Here is a 25,868-nt window from a genome sequence, read left to right as displayed (position 1 = left end):
GACTCACCGCTTTGCAGCTTGATGTCGCGGCTTGTCCCCGGTCGTGAGTAGTCTTTGACAAAGGCTATCCTGTACTATAATTATCCATTCGTGAGAAACCGGATTGTAACATACCATGCTTACACAACTGTAATTTATTCCATAACAGATCTAATTATTCTCCATGTGACCCATTACCAGCTATTACCATTCAGGCACTTTAAGTAATCAAGTAGATGCGATCTTAAATTCCATTTGGATGTACATCAGTGCATAACAAGTTAACAACTACTCAGTGTCAGAAGTGGGTAAGTGCAATAGCTGCCATGTGTAGCTGCCATGTGTAGATGAGAACAATATACTATATTATGTAAATTGCCAAATATTCACAGGGCAGCTATTGCACTTACCCACTTCTGGCACTGAACAATCGATATTATAATTGTGTATTCTGCAACAACAATTAATGATGAATATAACTTTGCTGAACCATTTAATTTCATTAGCATTTTACAAGAGTATTGGGCTATTCCAGTTGAAATCCATACACCCCCTATGGAAGACATGACCTTAATCTCCCACACAGGGGGTGTAGAATTCAAATGCAGTCACCCATTCAGGTAGCTCCATTTGAAATTCACACTCCCTGTGTAGAAGATTAAGGTCATGTCTACCATAGAGCAAAGAGGGTGTATGGATTTCAACTGGAATAGCCCAATGTCCCTACCAGGAGATGTCGGCAATATTAACCTACAGCAATTAACCGTTTATTTGACTATCCTGAAGGTATGTATTCACTAAAACACAGGTAACGCCTGTTTCTAACTGACCTAACACTTTATATTTTTGTTCGTAATCATCTATAGACTATTTTAAGTCAACTGTTTGGTCGGTTCAGCTGGAGGGGTGTGATTTGCATGATTGCTACCTACAATTTAAGTCACAGTTAATATTTAGGCAACAAAAACGTTCTATGGGCCTGAACGACCCAGATTTTCCATCTTGGGATTTTGATTTAATTTTTAATTTGCTGTATGCATGTAAAATCAAACATTATTTACAGAAATGCATGTAAGATTAACTGTTTTGAGCAAAAAAGTAGGAATTTATTTTAGTTGCAATTTATTTACAGATTTTGGTGATTTTGCTCATAAAGATATATATTTTTTTTGCTTCAAAACCCTACCAACCAAAAGAAAGAAAGAAAGAAACAGGAGAAAGAATGAACAAATGAATGAAAGAAAGAAAAGCAAGAAAGTAAAATGTACTAAAGATAAGAGACAGCAGTAAAGCAAATGTGAAAAAAGAGGAATTTATGGTATTTTTTACTAAAGATCACGAACATCTCAACAGAAATCCAAAATAAATCAAAGAAGTCCAAAAGCAATTAATTAACAACCCAACTCAATCAACTCAAATCAAGTAACGTAGATTGTAATTTAGAGACTACTACAACAATAACAAGCTATTAAATCTCAATCCACTACACATTCATTGATTCTTGTATACACACACGGCATCCATCACTCACGCACTACGGTCGTGACAGAGCCACTGCACGTAATTCACAACTGCCACTGCGAAAAACGGGTCACATGTCTGTGTGGGCGGCTCTACTACAAGGCCACTGAAAGCATGTGATGAGTAGGAGTTACGATAAAAAATATTACGACGGCTCGGCTACGAGCCAATGTTTACGGCTTAATTATGCACCTCATTCAGAAATTACTAAAACAAGAACCTAAGTTCATATAAAACCAAATACAGATGGTGTGGGCATTCATACAGCAAGGGGGAAAATAAAAGCATGTGACGATTGTTTACAGCTTAAAATTATGCATTGAATTGCACATACACCTCAAAAAGTCTTTTTCATTCAGAAATACTCAAATAGTATACCACAAAACAGTATTTTTCATTCAGAATTACAGTGCTCACTTATAGTTTACATAAAACCAAATACAGGTTTCTCTGAGCAGACATATAGTAAGGAGACAAATGAAGATGAGAACATTCCTTGTGATGAATGGCAATGAAAATATTGTGACGCCTCCGCTACGAGCAAATGTTTACGGCTTGCACTGAATTGCACGTCTACCTCAAAATACTATTTCTCATTCAGAAATTACATGTAAAGCCAAGGTGTTGGGATGTTTCAATGTATTGACTTGTTAATAAAACATTGACAACATTGAAATAATCAAATTGTCAATGTTCTTGACATGAGAAGGGAATTAAATAGTAATTTTCTAATTTTCTAACACTTCATACTTTCTTGATTAGGGGGCAAAATTACAACCAACTCAGTAAAACCACAGTATATGTCACTGCTAAAAGTGACCGATACATTAAAGCTTGGAAGTAAAGATTTCAAATGATTATGTTATCTCAAAAAGTCATTTTGTTGACTCTTTACTCATTATGTTAGAGCGGATCACAAATATTCAAATGTAGTTGATGTTTTCAATGTTTTTGTAAACATCACAACAGCTTACGTACACAATGGCGGCACCAGGAATTTTTTCAGGGGGGGGGCATGGGGGAGTGATTTCAGGGGGGCAAAGTTTTGCGCAAAATTGCAGCAAAAAGGGGACATTTTCGTAATACTGGGGGGGGGGGGCAACAGGGGGATGGAAAGAGTTCTAACTGGGGCATGCCTCCCCCCTATGGTGCCACCACTGTATGTAGAGCAACTCAAACTTAACCATAAAACCAAAGACAGGTTGCTCTAAGCAGACATACAATGAGGACACAATGAACATAGGAGAATGTGACAAGGCAGAGCCACCATTAATACATTACTACAGCTCGGCTACGAGCCAATGTTTACGTGGATTCCGTGCACTACATCATAATGATCAGGCACTGTAAAAATATTCAAAAAGTCATTTTTAAAGATATAAAATTTCAAAAATATACCAAAGAATATTCCTCACTGAGTCATAAGATATGGTAAACAAGAATGTGTTTGTTTCAAATGTGGCCTACAGCAACATGAGCATAGGACATTTGTGTTGTAATCATGCTGAATAAGTCGCTTGTCTCTAATATTGATTTTGAGATACAGGCAATAATAGTATTCAACTTCCCTTGTATTTTATTGTTCTCAGCAACACACAAATGACTATAATCTCTGGAACTGTAAGTTGAATTGCAATGCAGTTTTCATAAAAAGCTATGAAAATGGCACACATAAGGGACCGTTCACAAACACTTGTGGGGGGGGGGCTGATGCAAAAAGGGGGACCCTTAAAAGTTTTGACCCTCCTAATGGGGGGGGCCTGAAAATAATGACCACAAATTTTCCCGGAAAATTGAGTTTATATGCTTTTCTATGGGTTGACCCATAATTTTCATGTCAAAAAGGGGCCCTGAAATTTTTGAGACCTGAAAAGGGGGGGCCCCAAAAAATGTTCACGATAAATATTTTTTTGCATCAGGCCCCCCTAACAAGTGTTTGTGAACAGTCCCTAATGAACTTGTAAACCAAATTTTGATTCTGCCTGACACATGACTGATATTGCTTGGTAACATTCCATTTTAAGCATGCAGGACACACGTTGTCACCAGCTGGCTTAAACACTTTTTGTCAGACACGTCTGACACATGCAAACCATTTACTGTAGATAGTTAATGTGCACAATGTGCAATACCCAGCTCAAGATAGAATATCAAGAATCTTCTGCCTCAGGCAAGTTGGAATATTATAACATGATGCAATGAATAATGTCCTGCAGAAGTGTAATTATGTTCGCTGCACATTAACCCCCTGAGCACTACCTGCCGATCTAACATTGCCTCTGATTGGTTAATTACATGATATCTTCACTTTAATCGCCAATCAGAATGGAGCTTTGCAAATAATTCACCCCAATTTTTTTGCATGGTGAAATTATTCTAACAATGTTGCTGATTGGTCCAATTGATAATGAAAACTTCTTTTTGACCAATAGGCAGGTAGTTCTCATGGGGTTAAGTTTCATGCTCAACACAGGTACCGTGAAAATGAAAATGTGGGAATATGCATTGGTCTAAAATTACTAAATCACAAATATAAAGAACAAGTTCAAAATTGGTAAATCACGATCAATTTTCCCATGAATATGTATACATACAAAATATTATTATTAAAAAGAAAATAATAAGAAAGTTTCTCTCATTAAAAAGTCAGGAAGCTCAATAATAACTATAATTACACGGTTGTTAATATGGTCCCCCCCCCCACATATATAAAGATGTGTAAATACAAAAAATATGCAATATGAAAATGAGCTCATTAATATTCATATGCAAATAACATGACACAAAACTATACAGCACATCAGGCCAACATATCCCATCCCTACAGCAAGTTTGAAGTTGATTGGTCTTTGTGATTAAGCTGCAGAGTGGATCAATGGAAATGTAGGCAAAATATGCAAATAACATGACACAAAACTATACAGCACATCAGGCCAACATATCCCATCCCTACAGCAAGTTTGAAGTTGATTGGTCTTTGTGATTAAGCTGCAGAGTGGATCAATGGAAATGTAGGCAAAATATGCAAATAACATGACACAAAACTATACAGCACATCAGGCCAACATATCCCATCCCTACAGCAAGTTTGAAGTTGATTGGTCTTTGTGATTAAGCTGCAGAGTGGATCAATGGAAATGTAGGCAAAATATGCAAATAACATGACACAAAACTATACAGCACATCAGGCCACCATAATCCTATCACCATACCAAGTTTGAAGTTGATTGGTTATTGCCTTTGAGCTGCACAGTGGATTAATGAATTTGCTTCCGCTCGAACAGCCAAACAGGCTGCCAGACTACCATTTGGATGATTGATAACGTAAGCAGCACACATGTGGGGCCAAAAAATTCAGCAGTTACAATATTGTAATTTTAAAGGGATATGTCAAAAGTATTAATTATGACCATCTAAAGAACAAACTGCCTGTCCAAAAAGGTCTTATTACTCTGTGATATAACACTTGACTCATTTTATATTATTCTCCATTTAGAGACCATATAATTAATTGCAGACCTTAATTTTTGAGGAGCTCAATTGAGCCGGAGCTCCTACAGCTCTCCTGAACAGTACTAATATTTCAGGAGCTCAATTTATTAAGCTCCTCACTTCTTGAAAATCCTATGGTTTCGTTTAATATTGATAGTATATAATTGAGCTCCTTGTAAAGCTCCTCAGTACACAAAGGAGAGTGACTAACTGAGCTCCTGCTATTTTCAGAAATGAAGGCCTGTAATTAACTGAATTGTAAATGCAGCAAGTTCCCTCCTCACCATTTTAAAAACCCGTGACTTTTCAATGACCTATCTATAAATTCCAAACCAACCGATGGGCTAACATACTACCTCTACTCCAACCATACAGGTCTCAGGCCTGTAGCCAATCAATTCTCCCAACTATTACCACCCTCCCTCACACCCCCCCCCCCCTACATGTATGAGCTGGTCTGTGCAGGACTTAATAAACGAATGCCTTTATTGCACTTTTAGAATATTAAACTGGGGGGGGGGGTAATGCTCAAAGTACATCAAAATTATATAACACAATCTGTCAGTTCTGATGACTTACTTTAAAGGCCTTCTTTGATTTGCTCAATCAGATGATCATAAAAATCATCAAAATTCAGATTTTGGCACCTTTGTTAAGAGTGTAATATAGGTGTGCTAACATAGCCTGCTAGTGAATAAGCCAAAAGCTGTGTATTAAGGGGGTAATACACCCCTGCCCAATTTTGTGGCTATTTTTGCATTTTTCTCAAAAATTATAGCGCATTGGGGACAAGTAAGATATGTATATTATAGGGGCAAGGACTACAACTACTGCACTGGAAATTTTTATTTCAGCACAGACAAAAGTTGTGGAGTTACAGTCAAAAATGAACCAATATTTGATCAATAAATCAATAACTACTTGCTTTGAGTTGCTGAATTTTCAGTACAGTAGTTCTAGTCCTTGCCCCTATAATATACATATCTTACTTGTCACCAATGTGCTATAATTTTTGAGAAAAATGCAAAAATAGGCACAAAATTGGCCAGGGGTGTAGTACCCCCTGAATCTGTAATTTCTTAAGTAGAGAAATTAGCTACATATATTTGAATGGACCTTCAACTTCATCATATTGCTGTTTTCCTTGGGGTTATTTTTATAATGCAAACTTTTTAATTACAAAAATACCCAATGACAATTTTCAATTTTTTACACTTTCGCTGGGATCACTGAATGTGCCTTTAACCAGATCCCAGATCAGTACCTATAAGTAGAATGAATTACTATCGCATGAGTAGCTCCATTCCATGTGTAATTAAATACATAGAACATTATACATGACCTGAACATGATCAGATTTAGTAGTAGCGTAGTACACCAGTGATGAATGAATCCCATATGCACACATTTTTTATGAAAGTTAAATGTTGCAGTCTAGTTCTGCATGTACACATGGTCCATCATCTACTTGTGCTAGCTAGCTTGACATTTTTATTTATTTATAAATAACATTCGGCCAAAGCCAGGCAAAGCCCAATAGTGCACAGAAGCTACTTAATTTACGGGATGCCAACCGTGGGAGCACGTGTGGCCGAGTGGATAAAGCGCCCGACTCATAATACATAGGTTGTGAGTTCGAGCCTTTCGTGCCAACGTGTTGTGTCCTTGGGCAAGGCACTTTATCCTCATTGCCTACTTGGGGGATGTGGTTGGGTTGGATTGGATGTTTGTTTAGTTGTTTGTTTCAATGTTGCAATATTGGCGCTGATTAAGCTGCTGCCTGCAAATTGCATTGTGTCTGTTTAGGTGTGTTTAATGTACAATTCTAGCAATTTGACCTGCGGGTCACGATTAGAGTTTGAAATAAAAACCTTCCTTCTTCTTGAATATGATGAAACAGGGATATGGGAAGATTTTAGATGCAGGAGGAAACCGGAGCACCTAGAGAAAAACCTGCGAGGGCGAGCATGGATTGGCAATCAAACTCAAATGTGGCAAATGGGGAATTGAACCCGGGCCACAGTGGTGAGAAGTGAGTGAGAAGACCACTACACTAACACATCTTAATTCCGGGTCCTATTTCCACCCACAGACACCCTGCAAAGAAGTGTTCAAAACTTCCAAGGATGGGTCTATAGTGTTGTGGTCACTTCTCGCCATGGGATCGAATCCCTGTAGTGCTTGGGGTTTTTTTTTGTGGGGTAGGGGTTGGAGCAATTTTTACAGGTGACAAATGCAAGTTCAGCATTTTTACCACCAGAATTTATGCCGAACTCAGCTGCTTGTCTGAACATTTTGCTCTGATTTTTGCCCAAGTCACAGGCAAAGTCTGTGAAAGTCACATGCGTCAGTTAAGTAATCACCCTAATCGTTTCTTATTATTCCTTTTAATTAGTCTCATTATTTTTGTTCTTGTTCAAAGATTGGAGAATAAATATTAAGGCTGGCATTTTCGGGCGGGCTCGTGGGTACCTGCCCGAGATTACATTACCCGGGCAGGAAATACCCTGCCCGGGTGCCCGAAATTCAAAGAAACAAAAATTTAAAGGTTTTTTTTTGGTTTTGAAGTGTGACTGGACCTAGACCTAAATGCTAGGATCATTCATGTTTGACCTAAAAAAAAAAAATTGCATGATGTTTTGTGTTTTTAAAAGGAAAATTGATACTTTGTTTTCATTTTTTTTTTTGTTGCAATTTCAGGTACCCGGTTACCCGCCCGGAAAATGCGCCAGGTACCCGGGCACAAAATTACCCGAAAATGCCAGGCCTAATAATATTAATAAATATGTTCATATGCATGCTTGAACCATATTTTGTACTTTTTCTCAAAATTGACGATGTGCTTTAATATTTATCTATCCATTTTAATACATTTTACTTTCTTCACAATTCCCTGATTTTCCATGACTTTGCATTTTTTTTCAAATTCAATGACTTTTCCAGACAATGTGAGAGCACCTAATAATTCATGCTACGATTTAATACTGCAGCTTCATACACGTTCCTCCCAATAAATGAGAACTGCAGAGTCATGTAGCAGACACAAAGACACAGAATATTTGACTTTCTTACTACTGTAGACACATCTAAATATAATTGTATACTGCATGTGCCACACAATAATAATTACTAAGTTGAAGTTGTTTGAAGAAGTTCCATGCAAGTAGCATGTTCTCAGACAAACATTTTTTATTTGATTGATTAATTGATTGATTGATTGTTTGACTGATTGATAGATAGATAGATCGATCACTCGATCGATTGATTGATTGATTGACTGATTGATTGATCTATATCAATCAATTGATTCATTCATTCATTGAATGATTTACCAAAAGATTATGATTGATTGACTGATTGATTGATCTATATCAATCAATTGATTCATTCATTCATTGAATGATTTACCAAAAGATTATGATAGCTCATGTCAAAAGAGACCATTAATAAAATGTTAACACTAACAGTTTGACTAGCAAGCAGGGTTCCTGATTTATTATTTTCATATCGGATTTTTAAAATTTTATTTAGACAATCTTTTTTAATTTGGTTTATTCCAAGAACTGCTATACCCCAAAAGATATGCTAGACAAAAGGAATGCTAGACATGCACAATCCTATCAGGTATTTACAAAAAAATCAAAACATGTTTTTACATGTGAAAAATTTGGTAAAATGGTGGGATTTTTTCCCCGATGAATTCTTCAACTTGAAGATGAATTTTTAGCAATAGATAAAATGATATTTGGAAAAAAGCATTTGGAATGAAGATATAAAAAATGAAAATCAATGGTTTGAAAAAATGATGTGATTTAAATTGTGATTTAAATCGCGTCAACTTGATTTAAATCAAGCAACCCTGCTAGCAAGTTGTCAATGTGAAGTCAATAATACAATATCTTTACAATCAGTGTCTGTGTCTTCTAGCAAATACATATAATTCCAGACTACATAAGATTTGCACTGTACAAATATTGATGTAGAATCTTAACCCAAGGCCTGAACTACACCCTCTGATCACAAGCAATAAAACAAACATTATTTAGTCTGGGACAACATTTTCACTTAGAAGCATATTGCTCACTGATATTGGTTCAAAGTATAGAAAATTAAAATACAAAACTTATTAAGTGACTGGGATGGCCATGCAGCAAGAGCCATATTTTTCTAGTTTGTTTTTTTGCATAAGTTATTCATATGCAACATATCGCCTAGACCCATACTCGCTAGCTATGACAACAACAAAGTCACAGACTAATTAACAGTACACCGCATAATACTGGATTAATAAGACTACATTATATTCAAGCCAAGAGGTAAAGTGATTGCTGGACACCTCATGAATAAAACATGAGATGCAAATGAACTCATGTATCTATGTTACTACATGTAATGGAAGGGAAAATAGAACACCTAAGGCCAAAAAAAAAAAAGGTTTGTCTCAAAGCTCACGAGCGGTTCAGAACAAATGCGATTTTTTTTTTTAATTCCCGACTTGGTATTTTTATGGTATTTTGAGAAAAAAAATCTGATTTTCGCCGAATTTTTCCAGAAAAAGCTATAAAAAAAATTTTGAAATAAAAACAATTTCCGCATTTCTTTTTTTCTTCAAATTAGGCGATTTTACAAACGCCCGCGCAAGCTTTGAGACAAACCTTTTTTTTTTTTTGGCCTAATACAGATTGTTTGCAAAAGATCTGATCAACTAATTAATAAAACATGAGATATGGAGGGGAAAGTGACGCACATACTTATTTGCGAAAGATCTCATCAACTAATAAATAAAACATTTGTATGTTACTAATGGAGGGGAAAATTGGACAAATATAGATTGTTTGCAAAATGCTTTTTTATGAACTCATGAATGGCCCCATATTTTAATGTTGCTAATGGAGGGGAAATACTAGAAGTCATGGTCCTGGTCCTGATAAACATTAAATGTACTTTTACGGTGTATTTGTCAAAAGCTCTTAATCTGAGCCCTCGTGAGATACAGGGCCATAGCACGAGCCTTGGAGGCCCTGCACGGACAAGGAGCAGTGTAGGCCCTTTTAACATCTTCTTTATCACCCTCTTTCATTTTTGCTTTTGCTCAGGCCCCCTGAACCCTCAAGCCAAGCCCCTGGACTTTGTCCACCTGCTTATTAACCCCCCCCCCCCCCCCCGAGATGACAAAAGTTTAATGATAACTAAAGTGTATAGTGATTAGGGGGGACTAAGGCGTGAATCCTCTGATCAATAAAGGCATGTGCATCGGATTGCCTCTTCCTATGACCATGGTGCAAGTCCCATGATCGCGAAATACAGCTGATTCACTGGTACATTGTAGGTCATGGTTTTAAGATAAGATAAAATATATTGTAGTGCATTCAGTGCATTCTGACATTGACAGTTTTCAAACAAAATAAAGCTTTTTGGGGTGCCCGCTACGGCGGGCCCCTTATATTTGGCATGACTTTGTAAAAAGCTTTTAATTTCGGTCTTACTAGATTTACTTCGCAACTGTTCAGCTTAGAACTAAAAACACAACTGCTTGGGTTTGATTTTGATTTTATTACTGTTTACTAATATGCATTGAATGCAAGTAAAGTAGTTCTATATACAGCGGGAATTAACGCTTGAAATACGAAATTAATAACACGCCTTCATGTCTTTTAAAAATGCTTTTGAAGAGATCATCAGATGGCACTATTACGATCGCAGAGTAGGCCTATGATCCAGGTGAAGAGCGACATGATTTGATTAGATGCGGCATTGATCCAAAAAGCTGCTTTGTCGATCAAGGAACCAGGAACTTCATCGATAAACATGGTTTCTTATTTTAAAAAAACCAAAAAAAAAAACCAACAGGGATGGTCTCTTATCACAGCAGCTGAAGGGAGTATCCCATCATGCATCTGCTTGCTCCATAGCAAATACATACAAAACATAAGTAAGAGCAGCTTAAATATTGAGACCTATGGATAGTTTCACAATACTTTGGAGATCATTTTTTTTCAAACAAAAGTCTTAACTCCTCTGATATAAGAGAGTAATTGAAAGTTGAAGTGAGGGATTTTGTGTACACTTTCTATGGCATGTGCAGTTCTACTGTGGTACTGCAGAGCATGATGGGATACACCTATCCGCTGCTGTGGTCTCTTATCCCTGGAAAATCTAGCGCGGTAGTTGCAATTGACATTTGTTGTAAGTGTTATTTAAAACATTTACCTCTTTTACAAAAAACTCTTAAAATCCCGTATGCGATAGGCTTGTCATCTTTGTTTGAAATACAAAATTATCCACAAAACAAGTTCGAATGCTCTTAAAATATCCGCGACGACTTTCCGTTTAATCAGTAACCAGGCATGCAATATTGTCAGGTATTACAACCGACAATTATATCATAATATGGAAAACAATCCTTAAGAAGCAAACCTATATATATTCTAAATAAAATAATTCTGCTCCAACACCCTCCAGAAAATGATTTCCTAACAATAGTAACTGAAATGGTAAGATCTTTATTCCTTTTTATTTGAAACCACAACTCTTCCATCCCATGCAGTACGATTTTACACCTCTCTCACTGCAATCTGTCTTTGCTTACTATGCTAAACTGGGCTTCATTGAAGTAAGACATGCTTATTTTGCTCTGAGCTTATCTTGTTTGCTACTGAGTTCTATTTGAACTTGCCTTCAGTTTTTGACTTGAATTTTTTTTTAAATTACAGCATGTAGTTTTCGTTGTTTGCTTTTATATTTTGTTGTCTGTCCCTGAAGAAGAGCAGTTTATCTGCTCAAAACGTCGGTTGTTTTTTGTCTGTTTAGTGTTTGACTGCTATGTACACAGTGATTTTCATTACTTGCAGTGTACTGTTTTCCTGACACTTTTGTGGGCTCTGGAATTGGCAATTTTTGGCCATCGAACTTTGCTTGTTTTGTGCCTACTCTGGATGTTTGGTTTAGCGTATCTGTTTATATGCACAGTGATTTTCATCACTTGTTCTAGTGCAATTTTGTATTACCATTGATCCTTGTTGTTTTTGCAGGTTTAGCACTTTTGTGAGCCTTGGAACTGGTAATTTTTGGCTATCGAACTTTGCTTACTTCCTATGCCTACATTTGCTGGTTTTGCCCCCCCCCCCCCTGCTTATTGTCTAGTCTGTATTTTACTTGTTTCCCCACATCAAGTTGGTGTACCTTGCTCGTTTTCCTTTCTACTATGCTAATGTTACATTATTGTTTTAAAGAAAAAAATTGTATCCAAACGGTTACATTTCATCCCCGGGGGTGACACTTCAATATGAAATGGATATAGGTGTAGGGCTGGCCAGTAAGGGGCATCCGGTGAGAGCAAAATATAAAAAAAAACATGGGGTCATTGCAAGCCTGAGAGCATGATTTTTGGCTTTCTGTGAGAGTATATGGGGTCATTGGGTGAGAGAGGGACCGTTTGGATCTAAATTAGGGGGGTGGGGGCATTGGGTGAGAATATGACTTTTTTTAATGGGGTCTTTGGGTGAGAGCCAAAAGAAGCCTCGAAAATCAGTGATAGACGATTCGTTGCTGTTCAGATGGAAATATTAGGGTCTACATGTAGGTCTTTGGGTGACAAAGCTAAAGGAAAAATATGGGGTCTTTGGATGACAGAGCATGTGTGCTGGTAATGGGGTCTTTGGGTAACAGCGATGGTGAAAAAGGGGGTCTTAATAGCCCTACATACGCGTCACGTCCAAAGTGGGAGTGCCCCCCCGCCCCGATTTCAGCACATCATATCATAGCTCCCATTGGGCGCCCCATTCCTTTTTAAAGGAATTCTTATTCTTCTTGATCACAAGATGTATTACTACTCCTAATGTCTTGCGAGACAATTAATCTCACTTCATCATCAACAAAGTGATATTAATAACAAAGCCAATATTTCAGCTAGCAAGAAAGGAAATTATAAGAAAATATAACAGGGCTAAATATAGATTGAGATGTTGTTTCAATTCACAGCCATTCATTATTACGCATGATGGCTATAATATATGCTTCAACATAAAAAATCAAAGTTTTGAGATATTTTCTCAAAATATCTAGAGCTATCTCAATAACCACTGAGGCAATACTAATTTTCATGCATTTTTGATGCTGATTCCAAATATGGCCATGAGAATGTACAATTTTGAAAAGTGTTTGAAGAAAATTTGGAACTTGTCGTCTGCAGTCGACACCCATGAGGGTTAAAGGGAAATCCCAAAATAAACTATTCCCCACACAGTTTGTTGGTACTTTTAGAATACTTTACTAATGTATTAACTACCCCTAGTACAATGAATAAGGTTACACTGTTTTATGGTAATATGCAGTTAAAGCAATATTATAACATTTTCAAACAAAATAGTTTAGCATTTCTTTGCCATAAAATGTTAGCTTTTACTGTCAGATATATCCCCTTTAATTTTTGAGCCGAACAACTACGGCAAAGCAAAGAAAATTGAATTTACTACCAGCGCACATGTCGCCAATACGCACTCCTTCGATCATGTTGCGGTACGACCCTTTGTTGTGTATATCACCGCCCCGCACGCCGTGACGTACTGTGTGTTATGAACATCGTGTATGCGTTCAACTAATAATTCCATCGTAATAATAAAGCGCTGAATCAGCCTTTAATTCAAAATCACGGATTTTGACAAAACTACAGCACTTAGAGTCTTGATTTTTGCAGGGTATATTGGTTTAATAAAGTACAATTTAATCGTGTAAAAAAGGGGATTTTAAAAATTCAGTGAGGGCGTCTTCCTCAGCAAATGTTATAATATGGCTTTAACAGTTCGAGTAGGAACAGATTGGTGAAGGGAAGGATGATGCCAGGTGAAGCAGGGTAACCTCACCATCAAAACTTTTTGAGGTGGTTTTTAGTGAGCAATACATGGCAACGTTCCCAGTAGAAACAGTACAGGTGCCGGGTACAGGTGGCAATTTTAGTGGGCAAGGCCCACAGAATTAGAGAAGGAGAACCAGGACTTCCTATACCACCACGTACAATTGTGCCGTCAGCTATGGGAAGAAAATTGGGGGTATTCAGTTCCTTGCTGACAGTGCGCGGAAACGAACGAAAACAATTCTGCGTCTCATCTGAAGCGTTTTGGTACTCGCGTGCAGGTCGCATCGATTAGTGCGTCTCTCAAATGCGCTCATCATCCATGTCGCGCTTGCATGACAACGAATGCCTCGAGCGCATTCCGAGGGAAACCGAATACCCCCAATTTTTGCTCCTTGTCTGTATCAAGATGGCGGTCGAGGCCTGGTTCTCTGGTTTTAATTCTGTGGCGACGCCAGAAGTCGACCAGCTTAAAGGTCACAAAATGTTTCTGCACTTTCAGTCTCCCCAATAAACATGCTAAAATACTCAGGGAGTGAACAGTTGTAAAACTGCCTTTTGCAGAGCAGCTAGTCAGGGCTTAATAGCAAAAGTGGCAGTAGGGGCAGCCATGGCCCAATATTTGAGCAATTTTTAAGCATTTCTTTATAAACTTCATATCAATTTGGAGAGTTTTGGACCCGGAACCTGATTTTGACCGCCCAAATTTCTTGATGGCCGACCCAATATTTTCTACATCACTACGGCCCTGAACCCAGTTGACAATGACACACAATAAAAAAGGGGGTGGGGGAGGGTGGGGAGGGAGCTAACTATGGTGATGCAAGGTGCTCAGTATAAACATGTTGACTGAGACACACTGTAACACAAGGTATCTTACATTAAAGCAATATTATAACATTATCATACAAAATAGATTAGCATTTCTTTGACATAAAATGTTAGTTTTTACTGTCAGATATATCCCCTTTTATTTTTGAGCTGAACAACTACGGCAAAGCAAAGAAAATTGGAATTTACTACCAGCGCACATGTCGCCAATACGTACCACTCCTTCGGTCATGTTATGGTACGACCCTTTGTTGTGTAGATCACCGTCCCGCACGCCGTGACGTACTGTGTGTTATGAACATTGTGTATGCGTTCGACTAATAATTCCATCGTAATAATAAGACGCCGGTTCCGGCGCTTTATTCAAAATCTCGGATTTTCACAAAACTACAGCACCTAGAGTCTTGATTTTTGCAGGGTATATTGGTTTAATAAAGTACAATATAATCGTGTAAAAAAATGAATTTTAAAAAATCAGTGAGGGGGATCTCAATAGCAAATGTTATAATATGGCTTTAACCAAAGATGTAATTCATGCTTAAACAACATGGCTGTGATTACCATCGCATTATCAAAATACGCGAGGGCACTTTACCTGCAATTACAATTGCAAATTGCACACATCTCAGTGTGCAAATCTGCTTATTGCCATTAGTATCGTGATCTGCTGAGAGAATGTGTCTCAACACGGGTTTACTGACACATCATACAGTTTATACAAATATTTTCTTTGTGTTCCATTCAAGCAGCCTTGTAGTCTATCTTCCTTTTTCTTTTTGTTCCTTTTTCTTTATTCTTTCATTCTTTCCTTACCTCTTCTTTTTCATTTTCTTTCTTTGCATCTCTCTTCTGTTCCTGTTTCATCCTTTTTTGTTTGTACATTTACTCATTACAGCATGAAAAATGCATTACAATGAGTACAAACAAGCCTAGTACCCGGTATTGATTAAGTGGTTCATGAGATAGCTCTTGATATTTTGAGAGTCTCAAAACTTGGACTTTTGATACTGAAGCCTATGGCCAGCACGCAAAGCATTAAAAATATTCCCAATCATCTACTATAGAAGATCTATTTAGAAGTGACCTACACTATGGACCACAGTGGCCTCATCCAAACGACATAGTTCAATAACCTCAATTAAACAATTAGTGCAAAATTTGACTTCAAGTTGCAGAATATGAGTTTTTGTTCCAAATTTTTCAAAGATTATTCAATGAATGTACAAATATATTGGGGTTAAAGAGCTGTGCAGTGGCATAACTGCGGGGGGGGGGGGGCAATTGCCAACGATATAAGGTGCGGATAGAATTTGAACAATTTTAAAATTTTGTTAAAAAATGGAACTATATTACATCAAAATGAAGTTGCTATCCCTTTTTTTTGGTCAACCTTTTTGAGGAAGGGGCGGCAAAATTTTTGTTTTGGTGGATTTGGGCCCCCGCCCCATACAGGCTTGCCCCCCTGGAAAAATCCCAGCTACGCCACTGGAACTGTGTCCTGATAGATGAGCATGTTGTGGATCCTTGTGCTAGCTCTATATCCAACACATGACAATTAAAGAAAGAGTGACAAATCAAATCTAAAATCAAAGCCAAGGTCAAAGTCTCATCATCTATATTCTCCAATTATTGATCCATATTGATTAGCCAACATCACCATGCCAACAAGCACAAGTCTAAGAGATCAAAATTCAATATTGTCCCTTTGGTGTCTTTAGCTAGAAATTGAGGTGTGCCCGTCACTTGAATATGGTCATTTTCACGGTAAAGGGTGTAACTTTTGATTTTTAGGGTCAAAATTTCAAACCACTTAAATATGTTTCTGTTTACTGAAATCATGCATAGAAGCAACTTAAATTCAAGTAAAATAATGTTTCAAGGCTTAAACCTTTTGATTTCTAATAAAAAATTTGACATTTGCATAACATTTTGGTTAAAATCTAAGAAAAATGTATTTTACATAACCTCAGAAAATTTTGACATGAAAGCTGGAATACATGTGAAATTCCATTCCAAAGTAAGTCAACAGATATAAGTTAAATTTTATACCATGTTTTGCTATGTTTGTAATTGCAGTTTTGAAAATTTTTAACATCAAGTGTCATTTACAATGGAAATTTCCAAACCTTAAACATATTTTTAAGTTTTAATTGGGTTCCTAAAATAATTTGAATGTCTAACTTCATGTACAAATACTACTTGATGAAAGGAACCTCCCAGCCAAGTTTCACAGAAATTGGAGTTATTTTTTAGAATTGGCAATTCAAGCGATTTGTGTTTCGGAGGCTTCAGTTAACAACACAGGTGATCATAAAAGTAAAATATTTAGCTAACTACTACAAGTTGACATAAAAAATAGGTAAAAAATATCACAATTACCAATTTTCATGCTTTGCTTCTAAGTATTGAATTTCAGTTGTGACAAAAATTAAATTATCACAGCAAGTCATTTTTTTTGTTTCGAGGCTTCATGTTAACAATTGTTAAACATTGCAGAAGTAGTTTTTTGAAAACAACAGTGTTGGGATCATCTAAGCTGTTATTTTCTTGTGTGTATTGAATCAATGATTCTATGTGGCAGATATTGTAGATTTATCACACATTAATTTTTTCACCCATTTGTTAAGTATGGTGTTTTTTGCATGTGAAGCCTCCGAAACAGGCTTTTTAAGGTATCAGTATATTTTTCAAACATTAACCATAATGTCAATTTTTTTTAAATTTATGACATTCTGCACATATCAAGTAATAATTACAATGCAGATATCAGTATGAAACACACCAATTTAGATATGCATAGATGATAATTAAGTTTACTGTTGTTTCGGAGGCTTCATTTGTTTCGGAGGCTTCAATTGTTAACGGAAAGTTTGTATTGGGTCCCATTTTCAAACGGTGATATATATCTCCACGATTTAAAAACATGTGACTTGAGGATCTACTTTGCTACATTTTGATAAATAGATTGGATGAGCTCTTTTATTTATATTTGCACAAGCTTGCTGAACAGTTTGTTTCGGAGGCTTCAAAAAAGTTAACGGAAAAACGGCTATTTGAAGTCAAGATTTTATAAAAATTTTAAAAGCTTGCAAATTGGCTAATTTTTGTTACCCATTTCAAGTTAAGATAACAACTGTTATAAATCAAGAAGAAGTGAAGAAATATCCAATAATTATGAACCAAAGCTACACCTATTAAAGTTTGTTAACAATTGTTAACGGAAAATGAAGCCTCGAAACGACAAATATCAAGTCCGGTTCTCAAAAAATACAGGGCCGTTCACAATTAAATCTAATGTGGCAGTGTTTACTGAACATATGACTGTACTTTCAGGATAAGAAAAATTATCCATGAACTAACTGAAGAAAACACAGGGTTTTACAAAAATGTTACTGTTTTTTTTAGTTTTTCCAAATGGCAATATTAAGTACATTTAAGCCTGCTAAAACTGAACGCAGTAACTCCCGAAGCTGATTATGCTACCCAAGGTAGCTGCTAACTAGATGACTTATGTGGCCAAAAATTATGGAATTCTGTGGCTTTATTAGAACACTACGGATTAAAATGTTAAAAATCCAAAGTTACACCCTTTACCGTGAAAATGACCATATATATATATTAGCCATCCTATTGATCTTTAAAACATGTACTATAGAAAAAATATTAAATTCGTGGACATCGTGGAACATTCAACTACGCTTGTTACTCCGCGACTAATCATGCTAACTACATGCGCGTACACCCCTACTCTACGCGTCCATATTAGCGAGGCTATCTGCGTACAACTGCTTACTACGCACAGCCACGCAAAGAGTATGTTCCATGATGTCCACGAATTTGATAATTTTTCTATAGTCTCCAGCACTTACTCAATGCATAATATGTATTACTTAGGGGGCTGGCATTTTCTTTGGAAGGGGGTGGGTCCCAAATATACTGGGGTCATACAATTTTTGATGACCAAAATGTAGATAGTGTGTTTATTTTATTCAAAAAGACTGATTTCAATACAATTTTAGCCTGTTTAGGGGGGTAAGGTGTATCGGTGGTGGGGGTCATAAAATTTTCATTGCCAAAATAGGGGTCACAATTTTATTGACGCCGACTTTTTGTAAATTTGGGACCCCCTTCCGAAGAAAATGCCAGCCCTCTTAATTGGCTGCTCATAAAGCAATCATTTTCATTTTTTCTCCACTGTTTTTTAGTCACTCTATACACGGAAGGGCATTAAATGAACACAGCATGACGAATGCACATCCCCTCACTAATCCATGACAATGCAGCCACAGGTGCACTGCAGACACAGGCAATTATGTGCGCAACTCGGCATATTGTGATCATTCAATTGCCCATCCGATTGTATGCAGATCATGTACCATCCCACTCTAATTGGTTTATTTTAAAATCACTTGCAATAAGATTTGGGCAACTTCTGTTTGTAATACTCACGCCAATCGTGGAGGATATATAGGTAAAGCTATTAGAGGAGTATGGATTTCAAAATAATTTAACCTAGCCAATTCCACTTGAAATACATACTCCCTCTGTTGAAGACTTGTCTGAAATCTTTCACAGGGGTATGGAAGACTTCAAATGGCATAGCCCATTACAATTTAACCCCATGAGAACTACCTGCCTATTGGTCAAAAAGAAGTTTTCATTATCAATTGGACCAATCAGCAACACTGTTAGAATAATTTCACCAAAGCTCCATACTGATTGGTGATTAAAATGAAGATATCATGTAATTAACCAATCAGAGAGAATGTTAGATCGGCAGGTAGTGCTCAGGGGGTTAATCTCTGTTGCGCTATTTCCACATCAAGCACCTCTGACACTGCGCACAGAATGCCACTAATTAAACGACCTTCTCACTTTGCTATCTTTAATCACCCACCTACACTGCAATAATAAAAGCAGCCTCTGTTTACGACAATTGCACTCGTCGTATTTTTATCTCCATTTGCGCTATCAGCAGTTTCATCTGTGGCATGGCCAAAAATAAAAACCCAATAAATCTCTTCAATAAATTTTTGTGTAAATCGAACAACTGCTAATATTATTTCAAACATATTTCATAGCCTGGAAACTACTCCCATAGTATGCTTCAATTTAGGAATACACAATCAATGTTTTTATCAGTGACATGGCCAAAAATAAAGACTTAAACCATTTGCTTGCATAAATTATCTTGTAAATTAAAACATTAATCAAATAAATCATTCAAATCAATCAAATAATTTTTTCCATCAACAACAACAAACTACGTTTCAAGCAAAATAAAAAATTCCCTTTAAAAAGGAAAGCCAGCCTCAATGTAGAAGAGGTATATGCGCTTGTTGTATTTTCATCGCATTCTTGTATCAGTTTATGGCTAAAAATAAAAACCAACTTAATTTTGAAACACTTGGAAGGTGCAAAATTAACCATTAAAGGCACACTGTTTTACCATGCCCAAGTCTGATTGATATATGATCAGGCCTTGTCTTTTGAAAATTGCTGGCAGTGACAAATCACTTTCCTCAAAACTTGTCAGGTGAGGTGTAGGCAAGTGATTTTAATCACTTGTATTAGTATTACACCAAATGTAGGCGAGTGATAAAAATCTCTCCTCAGCTTCATTTTAGGCGAGTGATCACTCTCACTCGCCTCAAAAGACAAATTTAAGGCCTGTCTGATGCAAGATGCAAACTAGTCTGCTTGATTCTGTCTTTGATTCTACCAGCAACTTACCACAGCCACAGCTTCTGAATTCAGCAACTCTTGAGGTGAAATCACAGTGAAGTAGGCAACATTCACAGTCACATAGATGGCTGTCACTATCGCCATGGAGATTATCACACCAAGAGGAAGATTTCTGTGAAAAAAAAAGAATAGGAAATGACAACAGGAAATTAAAACATGAAACTAGTGAAGAATAAATTGTCTTTCATTTCCGAGTATACAGGATATGTAGATGGATTAGTGACTGAAGCAGTGGTTTCATAGGCATTGGTGGACATTAATTTTTAAAGGACCATGTGTTATTATAAGTTCTGTGTCTCGTCTCAAGTCCTAATCCCACAGGGCGTATGCACATATACGTAGGAATAGAAGGGCGATTTGTCAGGATGCCGGTGACACAAATGCACTAGGGACAAAATCCAAACTCGACCGGCAGTTGACCGCAGGTTTCGTCCGGTTGCTAATGTTCTAAGCAATGGTAACCAGACTGAACCGACAGTCAACCGCCAGTTGAGTTTTGATTTCGTCCCTAAGCGCATTGATCTGAGTCCGCCACTGCAAAATCCAACATGGCGTTACTCTCAACTTGCATGACGTACCACTGTTATTATAAATCCAAGAACGACTTCACAAAAATTATTTGCTGCTGGTGGAAATTAGCTAATTACTTTTCCACCCAATTAGGTGATTTGAAGTGCATTTGTAAGTGCATTAAGGTTCATTATGTGTACATCACATTTGAATTGTGGGCTATTTAAGCTCTAGCCTCTTGTCATGGTCAAATTGCAGCAGCTTGGGACTGAAAACTTCTAGCTTCAGTGCAGCTTTGACTGCTCCAAATGTGAGTATTTGTCCCCTCCACCTAGTGGCAATAATTTGGTGCAATAGAATCCATCACAAGATGAATGTGTGCAGCAGCAAACAAAAATAGATACTGTATTTCGTCAAATAAACAATAAACGCCCCCGGGGGCGTTACATTTTCCAAACGGGGGGCGTTTATTCAAGGTCAATTTTAGAACGATAATTTCCGTTAAAATCATTAGGTAAACTTAAAACTCACGCTAAAATGACGAACTCTGAACTAGAAACACCGACTTCTGGTTCACTTCCGGGTTTCCAATCCAGATTTTCGCAAAAAAGTGACGCTATTATCGACCATGTGTCCAACTTGGTAAGCTTACTACACAAGATAGCATGGAAATATCAGCATTTTTGAAACATCTTGGTTGAAAAAAGTGGTGGGGGGCGTTTATTTGAGGGGGGGCGACTATTTGACGAAATACGGTACATATTGGCACAGGTCAACTTGAATGCTACCAACTTGTTGTAGACACTAGATTTATTCACCAGAATTATTTTTTTGTGCTGACTATATTTAATTGTTCTTTTGATATTCCTTGATGTGCTGTGAGAAGAGGAGACATTGGAGGGCTGCGACGTGTCAGCAAGTAATACACGGTGCTCCTTTGAAGGAGGGATATCAGTAACAACAACAACAACATGGCTACAGAAGCATTTTTTTCTATCGCATATGATTTCATAACACCAGCTCATCTACATTCGTTCTTGCCACACTTGTAACAACCTTCATGACTTCCAACTCCACTTCACATTACAACTGCCTCAGCAACGATGGTCTTTTTTAAAGACTATTCTTGTTCAAAAATGTTATACATTTTAACTTTCACCAAATGACTGGATGCATTTTCCAATATTCTAACGTTTCAGGTATGTGCATGTGTGGTAGTATTTAATGAATAAATTTGTACCGTATTGATTTATCATGATATTAAGTGTTTCTGTAGGTTTCTAAAAAAATAATTAGTCTGAATATTCTGGAATAGGCCTATACCAGAAAATCACATTATTGGCTTAGAATTGAAATTTAATTAAATCAGTCCTTTATAAACTGACATTCCCCACTATATATGTAATTGAGAACAGTAGTTTTTCAATAAAATGTAACCCAACTCATTTCTTTATTAACATTTTGTCACAATTGACATTTACAAACATTAATTAATCACTTCACTCACATCTGTATTCTTGGGGCTGTGCAATAATTATGAGCCCTGGGTGGAGGGTAAAATGGGGGGCAAGAATATGTAAATTCTCCTGCTCGCTGCGCTCGCAACATATACCTAGACCATTTTAAAGGTTTGCAAATTGGGATCTCAAAAATTTGGCATAGGGCAAGCGATTTTTGGTGGGCCATTCGGAAATTTTACCCCCCTCCCGGTGCTCATAATTATTGCACAGCCCCTTAATTGTTTAGGGGTGTTTACTAAATAACTCTACTCTAAAGTTTCTGTGGTGTATGCTGCATGTAGAGTGAACACAAATGGGAAAAAAAGGCTATAAACCCACGTTTCCTGAAACAAACTCTTTTATGCGTTCCCCGGCAATGATGAAACAAATTATGTCCTAAAATGATTGTACAAATGATTTTATTGTGCACATTAATACAAATCGAGAGTTTATGTATAGATTTAAGCTAGCGTATGGGCAAGTGGACTACAGAGAAATCTACCCTCTCTGAGGTGTATTATGTCAGTGAGTCAGTTGACTGTGGTCACTATTTCGTGATCCGAGGGAAGGGGCAATTTCTGGACTTGAGTCATCAGAGGATTTATACATGGCCTCTGCAGCTGTGTTTTAAACAAAATGCTAATTCTAATAAGCCGTATTCAGATGGGCTTAGAAGTAACCACATAATCTTCTCTATGGTAAATCTTCTGTGTTTAGCTTCATGTTAGTTAACACGATACTTGTTCAGATGGGCGCTAACAGCTAAAAAAACATGTGTAGGACATAATTGCCCTGAAACTAAGAGACATCGGCTTCCGCAGCGTATTTTGCAGTCAGGTATATAGCACACAACCCTATAACTTCCAGGAAATTCCTATTTTTACCACAAAGCAAAGACCGAGCCGTGCAGCTAACACGGAGTGCTATAGAGTTAAAGACCATGAGAAAGGACCGTGTGGACGAGTATCTGTGTTAAGTTATGACCTCACACTACCTCCGTATTACGGTAACACGGAGGTAAGCTCCCGTGTGATCATGCCTATATTCAGATCATTGTCAACGGAAATCAGTTCATCATATCCCCAGGCTAAAATTACTTCATTTAAGGGATTGAATTAATTAGCAAATATGCTTGTTCCTGATAAACACTTAGATCAAAGGGGATTTAATATTCACTCATATGATTCATTTCATTACTCTCCCTCCCTCCCTCAAGTAAATTTCACTATCAGGCAAAATGGGCTATTCCAGTTAAAATTCATACACCCCTATGGAAGACATGACCTTGATCTCCCACACAGGGAGTGTAGATTTCAAATGGAGTCATCCATTCAGGTAACTCCATTTGAATTGCACACTCCCTATGTGTGGACACTGGACATGGAAGTACTAGAGTGGTGTGGAAGATTAAGATCATGTCTTCCATAGGGGTTGTATGGATTGTTTTAATGTAATAGCCCACTAGTCTCATTCCCAATGGCATAGTTCAATAAGCGTGATCCGGTAATTCTATGAATGAGGTACAAACATTGGACAGATGAGCATGTTTGAGATCATAGTTTTTTTCACCACCTATAATTTGATGTCCTCCTAATAATTGGTGCTAACAGACCAAATAATCAATCCCAAGGCTCTGAAGCCGGGTCTGAAGCTATTTAATATCCACTCATATGCTTCAATATTCAGAGGGTGATCAAGCAGGCCCGTACGCAGGGGGGTGCAAGTGCAGCAATTTTGAAAAGGTCCACTTTTCACAAAATGCCCCCTGCCCCCTTAATCAGCACCTCCAAGAAAAATCCTGTGTATGGGCCAGCATGATCAAGTAAAAGGCATGTTGTTAGGCTACTAGATAATATTTTGTTACATCACAAAGTCATCAGACATTCAGACTAATATACCCCGTTTATATTGGACAAAAGTTGTTATCAACTTAAATTGTGTTTTGAATTACGACCGTAAATTATTGCTTAATGTTTATATTTTTTGATCTTTTGTGTTTTGCAACACTTTGAAACTGTCTTGAAAAGGCACTTTATAAATGTTGTAGTACATGTATGTACATGTATGTAATTCTGTCGGTCCGTGTCACGTCACTTCCGGTTGATGATGTTCGAGTGAAAACAAGTCCCTGATTCGATTTTTGTTGATGATTTCTGTCATTGGTGTTATGTAAATTTCGATCACAAATAGTCAGTGGAATCAAACAACCGTTTCTAAATCTTCAGAGTGGAAGAAACTTACTTGATTTACCGCTTATATACTGACAAACTTAAAATTAAATTCCATGGTCGAGTGTCGCTTTTTCCGAAATTGAACGTCACTCCAACAACATCGCTATGTAGCCTCCTTCACAGTCGGTATCTGTTGTTCATAACAAACCGTGGGCCACATGCAGTTTGGGCCCGAGACTAGAGATAGCCCGGATGTTCGACCGACAGAATAGCATAAATTAATTCGTTGGGTGTTTGTTTACACCAACACATCTGTTGTTGATCATAGTTTTAAACTATAGGCCTACATTGTATCTTTTAAAGTAGGGTGTCAAATAAAAGAAGTTGGTGGCCTTACTGCAGAGAGTGGCATAATATGCTTTTTAGCAACGATTGTCTTTTTAAAGACTATTCTTGTTTGCATCTGAACTCATCACACTTATGCATGGTGGCTTTTACATCAAACTTGACCTACTTCCCCACACACCTTATCTATGTTTGCTGCAGATGCCGATTCTCTAACAGCTGATGCTATAGTAGCAATGATATTGGGCTATTCCAGATGAAATCCATATACCCCCTAATGGCCCCTATGGAAGACATGACCTTAATCTTACACACAGGGAGTGTGAATTTCAAATGGGGTTATCTGAATGTGCGACTCCATTTGAAATCTACACCCCCGCCACCCCCGTGTGGGAGATTAAAGACATGCATATAAGGGGTGTATGGATTTCAACTAGAACAGCCCATTTCACACAGGAAAGTTCACAGCACTTTTATTCTCATCAAGCAATAGTTGAAATGTGTTATCTGAGTATGGATGACCGATGAGGTGTCAATGATGTCATACCTTAACAGTTGGTCGGTAGATCTCTGCCGGACACAACAGTATACATGTGCGCTCCAGTTTTTGTTCAGAACCCTGCTAATTGGCTGCTTTATGTTTTACCTCACCCAAAACATATAGCTCTTAACGCGGCTGTGTACTCAAGACGTTGCTTCTTTCGCAAAATTGAGGTTTTTTTATATTTGTTACTTTGTTATGTTTTTTATAAATACAAGGAAAGAAAATCCAGATTTATAAACTCCAACTGGCGCTTATTTTATGGATTTTATTTCACTATTTCATTCGTGTTTGCAATTTTAAAAGAGAGAAAATCTTTGTTGTATCAGCGAGGTACACGCGCAACAACGCATCGCGCCATGTATCGCGCAATTTGTTAACGC

The 25,868-nt window shown here is 37.3% G+C and overlaps 1 protein-coding gene across 1 annotated transcript in view; it reads right to left on the bottom strand.

Annotated features, from left to right (window-relative positions):
- The window catches only part of LOC140146735 (cystine/glutamate transporter-like), an 89,171-nt gene that overhangs the window by 19,889 nt on the left and 43,414 nt on the right, over window positions 1-25,868 (bottom strand). The window contains exon 5 of the mRNA XM_072168610.1: window positions 20,408-20,531. Within this exon, the coding sequence (XP_072024711.1) occupies window positions 20,408-20,531 (124 nt within the window). The remainder of the gene's footprint in view (window positions 1-20,407; window positions 20,532-25,868) is intronic.

The sequence above is a fragment of the Amphiura filiformis genome, chromosome 2, assembly GCF_039555335.1.
Source record: "Amphiura filiformis chromosome 2, Afil_fr2py, whole genome shotgun sequence".
Taxonomy (NCBI): Eukaryota; Metazoa; Echinodermata; class Ophiuroidea; order Amphilepidida; family Amphiuridae; genus Amphiura; species Amphiura filiformis.
This window is presented reverse-complemented; position numbering and strand designations above follow the sequence as displayed.